The 11,583-nt window shown below is 44.3% G+C and overlaps 1 protein-coding gene across 1 annotated transcript; it reads left to right on the forward strand.

The window, feature by feature from the left end:
* The first annotated feature begins 321 nt into the window (after window positions 1-321).
* On the forward strand, window positions 322-4,870 carry LOC106859494 (scavenger receptor cysteine-rich domain-containing protein DMBT1-like). The gene is made up of 8 exons (XM_088168526.1): window positions 322-691; window positions 1,052-1,081; window positions 1,921-1,962; window positions 2,236-2,392; window positions 2,521-2,735; window positions 3,528-3,566; window positions 3,990-4,140; window positions 4,502-4,870. The coding sequence occupies exons 1-8, from the start codon at window positions 322-324 to the stop codon at window positions 4,773-4,775; spliced, it is 1,278 nt and encodes a 425-aa protein (XP_088024652.1). The 3' UTR covers window positions 4,776-4,870.
* The last annotated feature ends 6,713 nt before the right edge of the window (window positions 4,871-11,583 follow it).

The raw sequence follows: 11,583 nt of genomic DNA on the forward strand, positions 1-11,583 counted from the left end.
CTGCTAGAAAGAAAAAGATCTGTCACTTGTGCCCTTCACTGGGACCTTGACTTACTGGGGGAAGGGTAGAGAGCACTGACAGCTCCCAAAGATTAATTCTCTTCCTCTCTGTGTGTTTTTTTCCCTGCTTGTTCTCCTGCACAGCTGCATTCATATACGATGGTGAGTCTCTCTGCCAGGGTTCTTGTCATGTCCCTGGGCACAGGGATGGGACGCGCCTGCCCCTGCTGCCCCAGCCTCTCCAACCCACGGTGTGGGAGCTGAGAAGGGGCTGCCAGCCCTGGGCTGTGCTGCAGGTGGATGCAGCCATGCCCAGAGAGGATGTGGGATGTCATTGCCTGGACCCAGAGCACCACTGGCTTGACCAAGGGGTTTGTGTCTCTCAAAGAGCTGCAGCTGAGGCTGAGAAGTGGGCCCAACCGCTGTGCAGGCAATGTGGAGATCTACTACTTTGGAGGCTGGGAGAAGGTGTGTGGCTACCTGTGGGACATGCAGGACGCCGAGGTGGTGTGCAGGCAGCTGGGCTGTGGCTTCCCTCTCACAGCCACGCACTCCTTCCCCTCGAGCAACTCGTACCCGTACATGATTACTGAGGTGAACTGTATGGGCTACGAGAGATACGTGTGGGAGTGCCCTTACAACTACCAGTACAGTGTCTGCCACCATGGAGATGCTTCTGTCATATGCTCAGGTGAGTGTCTGTGTTTTGGTGGCATTTTCCTGAAGAAAATCTCTCTGGAGTGAGGTGGGATGAAGGCTGTCCAGCCCTTGGTCCGTGCTCAGCAGGGCAGCAGCAGGTCGTGGGTCCATGTCCCTGACACAGAGGGTGGCGTTTCAGAGGGGGCATCAATCTCATGTTTGCAGTCTGTACCTTGGAAATCTGGGGTTTGGGCATCACTCCGGGACAGAGCAGGGTGTGAGGAGAGGGATGGTTTTTATTCAGGCCACCTTCCCTATGGGTCCCTCCATAATTTTCCATGAAATTAAATACATACTCCAAGGGGAGCCAAACAATCCTAGTGCCTCACACCCTCTGCTTTTCTCCTTCCAGACTCAGGAATAACAGAGCCTCCAACAGCAGGTAACCAGAGATTTCTGTTTTGATATTGCTTTTCCATGGGATTTTCTTTCTCTGGGGTGCTCTGCGTAGGCTGCACTTACAGACCCTGGCTGATGTCCCTCGCATTCAGGGAGATGCAAGATTGCTTGGGTTTCTTTGGGATTGAGCAGCCACTCCTTCTGTGGGAGAGGTTTGGCACCAGTCTTCATGGTGCTGCAGTGGGGATGTTCTTGAGCAAGTGCTGGTGCAGTTGGCACTGCAGCCATCTCAGTCCTGCCACATTGCACTGTGAGCTTTGGCCTTCACTGGGGTTCAACGGGGTTCCCATTGGAGAGGGGGAACTCTCAGCAGGACGATCCCCTGAGGAAAAGCACTGCTTGCTCACCTGCTGCTCTCTCCCTGCAGTACCAGGTGTCTCCAGATCGATTCTCCCCGGGTCATGGACTACAGCAGGTATGTCCGGAGGAGCTATGGGGTTGGACTAGCTTCTGCCCTCAGTTACACATCACAGAATCACGGGATGGTGAGGTTGGAAGGGATCTCTGGAGTACATCTGGTCCTACCCCCTGGCTAAAAGCAGGATCAGCCAGAGCTGGCTTTCCAAGACCCTGTCCAGAGGGCTCTTGGCTATTTGGCTCCTCTGTGGGCAACCTGTGTCTGGGCTCAGTCATCCTAGCAGAGACAAAGTGTCTCCTGATGTTCAGAGGAAACCTCCTGTGTTTCAGTTTGTGTCCGTGGTCTCTTGTCCCCTCACTGGGCACCACTGGGAAGAGCCTGGCTTTTGGAGAGGGTTGACTCCCAGCAGGTTGGATCTCTTAGGAAAAATGCTGGGAGTCAACCCTGCTGATTTCTCTCTGCAGCACCAGGTACCTCCAGCTCAACTTCCCCTCTCTCACTGACCACATTTAGGTCCAGAGGAGTTAAGGGCTCTGATTATGTCCTTCCCCAGGTGTCCCAGTGGACAGCCAACCCCATAGATTTGGGTTACTGTATGAGCTGAGCACAACCCGTGCTCTGGGCTGGGGGGATGCAGGGGAGATGTTTTGGGGTGCCCAGGAGGGAGGATCTCTGTGGAGCTGTGGCAGAGCCTCCTTGGTGGGGCCATGCCCTTCTCTGATGGATTCTGGTGATGGGATAAGAGCTATCTGCCCATGCCCAAGCTCTGCTCTTTTCCTCAGGGAACTTCTCCTGTGGTGGCTTACTTCAGGGATTGTCTGGCACCATCCAGAGCCCAGGGTACCCCGGCTCCTACCCCGACAATTCCTACTGCGTGTGGCGCATCTGGCTGAGGGACCCGGCCCGCAGGATCGAGCTCCAGTTTACGGATGTGGAGTGAGTCCAGCCGGGTGATGGCCGTGGGCTCGGGGCCTTGGCAGCCTCTGCCCAAGCACTGGGGTGAGGTGGGAGCAGGGCTGGGGCCCTGCAGCCTGTGGTGCAGGCAGATCGTGCTCTCCCCCCAGGCTGGAAGGCAGCAGCTGCTCCTATGATACCATCGAGGTGTTCGATGGAGGGTCCCCCGAAGCCTGGCGCCTGGGCCTGGTCTGCAGGGGCGACCATCGCGTCTTCAACTCCTCGGGGAACCAGCTCACCGTCCTGTTCCGCAGTGATGGCAGCGTCACCAAGAGAGGCTTCCACGCCTTCTACTCTTCATTTCTTGCCTTCAATAGCACCGTGGGTAAGACTAGAGCTGTCCTTTGCCAGGGCGGAAACTCAAACTCGGTCGCAAAGAGCTTCTGGTGGCTCTCAACACTTTGTGGGCATCCAGACCCTCTGGCCTCACTCCAAAAGCATCCTGGCTCAAGGGCATTTTTTGGGATAGGATGGCCATGAAGCTGCTGCCAGACTGTTTCTGTGCCTGGTGGGCAGGAATGGGACTCTCTACACCTCCCTCCGCGCTGCCACTGAGTGATCATCATTTTCCTGGCCTATGCTGTAGGCAGAGGAGTTGCACAGCCCTGGCACACTCATTGCTGCAGAGGCCAAAGGCTACTTCTTGTTTTCACAAAATAAAGAGAGTGATGTGCTCAGCCACAGAGCAGTGACCTCCTTTTGGCAGCTGAGGAGCTGTGGTGGAGCAAGGCTGGCTGCTGCTCTGAGTCTGCAGTGCCAGGCTCCCTCTGGATGGCAGCAGCACCATCTGCTTGACCATCCCCTCCTCCCAGTTTGGTGTCACCAGCAAACACACTGAGGGTCCACTCTGTCCCACCCTGCTGACCATTAACAAGGAGATCAAGGCCCTGCTGATGGGAGCAGAATACGCAGAACATAAGCTGTACCTTGGGCTGGTGGGTGGAGGGGGAAGGCTTGGAGATGCAGCCACACAGGGACCTGCCATGTGTCCAGCTAGTGACAGTGGGTCTGGGGTTTCAGTGTCCCTTCAGGAGCCCTTCTGGGGAGGGGTGACCCCCACAGGGCTGTTCCTCTTAGGCAAAATGGTGAGTGTTCACCTGCTGCTCTCTTCCTACAGCTCCCCCTACTTTCAACTGGACAACCACATCAACCTCAGGTAGGTTTGGAGGACTCGGGTAAGTTTTTGAATTGGATATTTATCAGCGTTCTTTTTTTGAAACAAAATAGTTTGATTTTTTCCTCTTGCCTTTGGTCATCAGCAATTGTAATTGGGGGTTCCTCTTCCAAAGAACAGCTGACCTCCAGAATTCCAGCCTCAAAAACTATGCAGTTCTGTGGCAAATATTTGTGTCCTGCTAGTGCAGGCACTGCAAATCAGCATTATAAAATGTATTAATCTATTCAATGTGGTTAGCATCTCCTAACCTGCATTCAGATGTATATGAACCTAATGGAGAGGCCACTGAAGCTGGTAGAAGTCACTATCTCCACATTTAGACATAAACTTCACACAGACATACTCCAAACTGAGCCCTAAAGGTGCATACATATATTTTTCTTCTTGTATTTTTCTCTGCAGAAGATTATTTTTGTGGTGGCCCGCTTTCCCTTTCATCTGGTACCATACAGAGTCCATTTTACCCCAGAAATTATCCAAACAATGCCAACTGCGTGTGGGAAATACAAGTAAAGAGCAACTTCCTTGTCACACTTGAATTTAGAGATATTCAGTGAGTAAGAATTTATTACTTGGGAAGATAAATGTATGGGACTGACAACTTGGATTTACCAATCAAAAGCCTACTTAATTTCATGGATCTTTTTCAAAGCTATTAGTACATCTGGAGAGGAAAAATGTGTTCATTTTTGCTTATTTAGTCAAAAATGTGGCTGACATCTACTAAGACAAAAATTGGAGGCTGTAGTTTTTATTCCAGATATTTGACAGTCATATCAATCAAATGTATTCTTCTGCTACAAAGGGTTAATCTGACTAAAAATCCAAACCAACAAGCAAACAAAAAACAAAGAACACAAAAATGAAACTTAATCATTTAAAACGTTAAACTGAATAGTTGTGTTTTTTCCCAGGATGGAAGGTGGCAGATGCCTCTCTGACTATGTGGAAATCTATGATGGGCCCCTGAACAGCTCTCCCCTCCTTGGGAAGATTTGTTCTGGTTATTATCACTCATACACATCATCCTCCAACCTGCTGACCGTCCGCTTTCACAGTAACTCCCAACACACATACAGAGGGTTTCAGGCCAGCTATTATTCCACTCCAGCTGATGACAGCACCAGTAAGTTCATCTTTAAAGCAGAAACATGCTCTTCAATTATTTTCTACTTCTCTGATTGTTAATCTTGTTAATGTTGTTTTAAATTAGATGTGTAGTGTTTTCATGCAGATTCAAGTCCATGGTTTGGATTCTGAACTCCTTCTGCCATATCAGTTGCTTCTGCAAAAGAGAATGTTTATTCAATCCACTACTTACAACCTTTTTTGGTCACTTCACTGAGCTTGTAACATATTTTCTTTGCCATCCACTAGCACTGCTGTGTTTGCCAAACTACATGCAAGTGGTTGTGAGCAGATACTTCCTTCAGTCCCACGGCTACTCTGCTTGGAACCTCACCCTGAACGACCCCTTTTGCACACCCAACATTACATCAAATTCTGTGGTATTCGACATTCCATACACCCGCTGTGGCACTGTCAGAGAGGTAGGACTGAACGTTTCAGCAAAGTGGGCAAATAATGGGAGGATATAAAAATTCAAACAGAAGAATTTGCTTTGTAAACCAGCACAAATTGAAATCTACCTGGGATCTGCAGGGACTGGAAGTGTCCAGGTGATTATGGGTTGTCTCCCTCTCTCTTGAAGGATGAAGTTTATTTACACTTGCATTTCCTGCCTCTGCTAACAGAGCATTCCCTTACAGCCTGTTATCAATCTCTGAAGGAATAAGCTGTGGAAGGATACAAATACTTGACATTTTCAAGGTCCCAGACTGAGTGTGAGAGTTAAAAAGCTTTCAAAGCTTTCAGTAAATAAGACTAATTATGTTGTAGCCAGATTTCTGCTTAAATAATGTGCTGGATCTGAACCTTCATGTACTTAATGTCATACAAGTTGTATTTAATTCTATTATGTCTGCATTTATTGTGAGTAGTTTTCTAGGCCAAAACTGTGGACACTGAATATCACATGAAGATTACAGATTCTTATCTTGAGAACAGAAATAACTAGATGCAGACTTTTCCACATCAGACTTTCTGGGGAATAATGTTTTTACAGTGCACATTGTTGTAAGGATACAGCAAAGTTTAGAATGTATAATAGGGTACCTGACTATATTAATTAATTTTACATTTTATGTGTCAAACAGGGAAACAAAGACACAATCAGATATTCCAACGTTATTAGAGGGTCCTCTTCGGGTACATTAATCACAAGAAATAGAAATCTTCTCTTGCATGTCAACTGCAAGATGCTCCAGAGCACGTGGGCAAAAACGATGTATATCGCTGACGACAATTTTGAAGTCAATGAAACTCAGTATGAGAGATACAAAGTAAACCTCACATTTTATGACTCTTCAAGCTTCTCACGGCCAGTGTATGACTCACCCTACCATGTCAAGATCAACCAGAATTTGTACCTGGAAGCTTCCCTGCACAGCTCTGATCCATCGCTGGAGTTGTTTCTGGACACTTGTGTGGCATCTCCCACTCGCCAGAATTTTACAAGATCCTATGCTATAATCAAGAATGGGTCAGTTCTTATGCATTACAATTACAGATACAACTGCCTTTAAACTCCTGTATCTCTTACCATTTTTTTTTTAATTTAATGGAATAGTGTGAGTATAGCACACATTAATGACAATTTCTAATTAATTAATGGACAAGGGCATCCAGGGTTTACTGGGAAAAAGGGGATGGATTGACCCAAAATATAACACACCCACACCCACACCACAACTTAAAATAACAAGTAGATTAAATGGCTATGACCAGTTTACTATTTATTGTTGTTCTTGTTACTATTATTATTATTATTATTGGAAAGGTAATAGAGACATACCTCAGGTAAGGGTAATCTAGCTTCACAGAATCATACAAACACCAGATATCAGACACAGGACTGGCTGAGGAAAGGCAATGTGGTTCAATTCTGCCAAAGACAGGCATTTTGGTTTCCCCATTTGCAGCTTTCTGAACCGGTTTCATTTTATTTAAAAATCACTTCTCGTGTCATATATTTTATTGCATGTAAATGACTGACTGCAGTGTGTATTCATGAGAGGGTTTTTTTGTTTCTTTTTAGGTGTGTTAAAGACCCTACCTATTCTTCATATTACTCACCCTACAGACACACCCTCCGGTTTAAATTCAATGCCTTCCAGTTCGTTCGCAGCAACCCAGAGGTTTACCTGCAGTGTGAGCTGGTGGTGTGCAGGACCTTTGACTATTCTTCCAGATGCCACCAAGGCTGTGTTCAAAGGTCCAAGAGAGAGACGAGCTCTGACCAAGAAGAAAGTGTGATTGTTGTTGCTGGCCCAATACAGCTCTGGGAACCTGGTTCTGAGATTGGGAATAGATATGGATCTAAATAAAACTATCTCCTTTGACAGATAGCATCTTTAAATGCCAATTGAATTCTGGAAGAAACTATGTTGCTAGATTGCCAGAAACTCTAGAATAAATACTAGGATTGTGCTTACTGATTCATGTCTGTTAATCCCACTTCACATCAGTCATCCCCATATAACAAAAATGCTACCTCAGCAGTTCTATGGGGAGTGAAATTTGTGATCTTTAAGCTTTCTGTTTGTTTGCTTTCTTAATAGTAAATCTGAAATGTTTAAATTGCAATTTAGGTTCTATAAACAAGTTCTATAAATATACACCTGAGTCTGGATGTATCAGAGTGCAAGTTAATCTAGAATAGTATTTTCCAGCATTTTTTATGTTTTGGACATAACATGATAAGGGATGAAGCATGACCAGGTCTTTTCAGATCTCTCAGAGCTGAATTCTTTTGTCATACAGAAAAATATGAATTCAGCTGCTGTTCTATCTGAGATTTCCTGTGCATAGTTTAATATTTGCTGTCAGCCCCTGGCAGTTCATACAATCACAGAGTTGGAAGGGACCCACAGGGATCATCAGTCCAGATCTTGTCCCTGCACAGACACCCCAACAATCCCACCCTGGGCATGCCTGGGAGCTTTGTCCAACCTCTTGGAGCTCTGGCAGTCTTGGTGCTGTGCCCATTCCCTAGGGAGCCTGGGCAGTGCCCAGCACCTTCTGGGGGAAGAACCTTTCCTTGAGTTCCAACCTAAATCTCCCTGACACAACTTCAGGCCATGCCCCTGAGTCCTGTCACTGGCCCCCAGAGACCAGTGCTGTCCCTCACTTCGCCTCATGAGGAAGCTGCAGACCATAATGAGGTCTCCTTTCAGTCACTGTTTTCACTCTAGATGGGTTTCTCTTGAAGCAGAAAATGAAGGAAGTAATTCCAAACCAGATTATCTAAATCTTGCTAAACACTTGGTCACATTGAGTAATTTGGTGGATTGGGCAATTTCCTTGCACTGAGTAATTTCATTGATGATTCAAGATTAAAATCCAAGCCTGACAGGTTATCCTTGGTGGAGGCTCACTTCATGAAAAGAAATGGGCTTGACGTAACAACTCAATATTGAAGGAAGCCAAAAGACCAGAGAAAGTTTAACAACCCTCAAATTGGTTGCCACCCTGTAATATTAGGCTCTCTTATTTAATTATAGTGCATGAGACATAAATTCCCTCTTCTCAAGATGGTTATCTTGATTCTGCCAGTGAAAAATACAGCCAGATCAGCTGTGAGATCAGCACAGCACAACACCTCATGTCTGTAACACCTCGTATCTGTCATCCTGAGTGCCATCATGTGGCATGTACAGGAAACCAGCACTGCTGAGGTGCCTCAAATCCTGGATTCTATTTTCAGCTCCTCACTGCAAAATGTCACTGAGATGCTGGAGCATGTCCAGAGAAAGGCAAAGGAGCTGGGGAAGGGTCTGGACCACATGCTTCATAAGGAGTGGGAGCTGGAAATCTTTTCAAAACTTCCCAAGGGAAAGAACCTTAGATCAGACTTCAATGCCTTTCACTCATTGTGGGCCACTGTGACAAAGTAATTGCAGCACAGCCTGAGGAAATTTTTCAGTGGAAGGCTCTAAGAAGAGAGAGATAACATGGACTGAGGATTGCACTGGATGAAAGTTTAATGACACACAAAGGTTTAATATTTGTGACTTAAATCAGTGGAGTAGCTAATGGTTTCTGATGACTTTCTGTTATCATGCAACCACAACCTACAAACTTGCAGCAAAACACCACATGTCTCTATAATTTCCCCCTCTATTAAATACTGGTGAATGAACAGAAAATATATCAATGTCCCCAAAGAGGTATTTGCTCTGTCATATTTGCATTAAGATCTGAAGTTCTCCTCACCATTCCTTGGCTATGTATAATAAGTCTTTTCCAACTCTACATAAAATTTTAGGTTTAGGGCAAATGATGTAGTCATTATAGTGCTCTTAGTAAATGCAAATCATGATTATTAATAAATGACATCTACTCTCACATTTTCTTTTTTTAACCACACTTCCCTGAAGTGCTGCACCAAATCTTAATTGAAAAGTCTTGTGCTAACATTTATTTCTCTTTCAAGGCTGATGGTCACTTCAGTAAAAGCTCATGTTTTTATTATTCTTAGCTCAAATGCTTGGTTCAAAACTACACCAATCTTGCTACACTGTAGGGTGGCAGATACAAGGAGAACAATGGAATAAGTCAATGGCTATTTTATTTTTCTTTTTGAAGGGATGACTCACCCATCCTTATGCCAGAACAAAGTAGATTCATTGTGCTGCTGTATTCACATGGACCAGAGAACACCAAAGCCAGATCTGCAGCACAGTGAAGTCCTCAAGAAAAGCATATAGGTCAGGGATGAGGATAGGATATAGCAAGAGATGAGATGTATGAAATTCTAACTTGCAAACACAATGCAGAATCTGTTCAGAGTACTTTGAACATTTCTACGGATCTGATCTGTTCTGGGACCATATTTGTTGATCTTGAAGTCAGTCTAATACATCAAAATATCAATGAAAGCCATAAAAATATATTTTAAATCCTCTCCTTTTTAAGATGTCTCCACCACCTTTTCCCCTTTTATTCTTTCCATTATATTCAGATATACAGACCAATACAAAATTCATCTTTTCTAACAAAGAGGTGTTTGCTGAAGTGCCTGGCTTAGGCAAGCAAGCCTTGCCAGCTCGTTCCAGCAGGCTGGGAACACTTGGGCAGGCAGTTACTGCAGCCAGTGCCTGCCCAGGAATTATGGTGCAGCCAGCTTCTAGGCTCTGCTCTTCACACGAATTCCTGGTTATTTATATAACAGCAAGCACAGCGTGGAGCCCACCAGGCAGAGCTCATCTCTGTCTTTATATGGTAAAGAACAAAACCTGCTGCTTGGCATGGCATGGCCATGCCCCAGTTGTGCCAGGCTCTGCACTGTGCAGGAGGGTGTGGCACAGTCTGGCTTGGTTTTTGGGAGCTCTCCAGAGTGTAGACTGAGGTATGTTTGCCCTCAATGTGCACTGTCATTGTGAAATTTATAAACTGAGAGCTTCACTTGAGCAGTGAGTATTTCAGCAAATATCTTCAGGATGGATTTCAAGAAATGTGTTGGAGGCCTGATCATGCAGAGGTTAAGGCAAACACTTCATTGCCCCAGTGGTTTACAAAAAATGTGGGAGACTAGTCATAGTAGAAAAGTTATGCACATATCTTATTTAAACATTTGATAGTTCAAATATTTAATTTTAATGGTTTCTCTTGGCTCACAGTTAAATGTCAATGCATATTTGCCATCATACAATATTTAATACAGCAATATATGTGTAAAACTGGTTTCGTTTACTGTGGCAAAATTAAGTAACTTCTCTTCCTTGTCTATGAATTGTTACAGAATGCCTTGTAGTGTGGGGGGTAAGGTGAGATGTATTTGCAGTTGTCATTGCCCACTCATTCAGTAAATACTGCTGCCACAGATGATTACACGTAGAGCATCCCTCACACCATAGAAAGCACACTGTCAGAAATTATCTGCCCAGTCAGGTGGGGAAAAAAGTAAAATGTGAAAGGAAATGGCACATACTACACTTTGTTTCCTGTCTTTCTACATGTGTGATTCAGAGAAAATAAAACAGGCAGCTCAGAAAACTAGATTGTGTTGTACTGAGTACTGGACTGCAGATAGGAAGAAATTTCTTTTGTTCATTGGTAATTTTTTTCTTTGGTGCAGATTTTAATTATTAATTAAATTCCTAGAAGAGACAAAGCATGGAGCAGCACATGTAGACATCTGCTGTCCAGGGAATTTGTGGAAAGACTTTGCACAATCTGGGCTGAGTGGGGAAATTATCAAAACCACACTTGGCTAGAAACATGTTTGGTAATCAAGACCTTTAGTGCAGTTGGCTTCCTAGGATGAAGAACATTACGTAAATTTAACGTGGCTTTTCTTTCCCTTAGGACCACAAGTGTTTCTCTGCACATGAATAGACTTGAAATACAAGTACTATGAGAGGTGGCATCACAGTCATATCACAGAAAGGAATTCTTACTGTATTAGCTTTTGAATATCCTTAAACATTATACATACAAAAATTTAGTAACAATTTTTCTTTTAATCTACTAACATTCCAAATGAATGCAATTTATTATTTTAAAAGTAGTTTAATTCAGCTTTTTCCTTGCATTTCTGTGTTTAACCAGAAGGAGAATTGCTTTAAGATGATTTCTTTTTAATTTTGATAATTTCTGGTTGGTATATAGGATGAACACAAATCCTTAACCAAGATATAATATTGAAGCCAAATAATTAGTTTCAAATAAGTTTTCAAAGCTCATGGGTCATTAAAAGGCTTCAGAAATACGTAATTCTTGTCAAGTTGTGAGAACAAAGAAAGAAATAATGAGGCTGGCTAAGGGCAGACGTAGAAACACATTCTTGGAAAGAGACAGAACTTTACAGAGAATGGTGTACATAAGGCAAATTTTAGCTTTCTGGAGAAGGACTTTGATGTTTATCAGTTTGTAT

The sequence above is a fragment of the Sturnus vulgaris genome, chromosome 8, assembly GCF_052056855.1.
Source record: "Sturnus vulgaris isolate bStuVul1 chromosome 8, bStuVul1.hap1, whole genome shotgun sequence".
Taxonomy (NCBI): Eukaryota; Metazoa; Chordata; class Aves; order Passeriformes; family Sturnidae; genus Sturnus; species Sturnus vulgaris.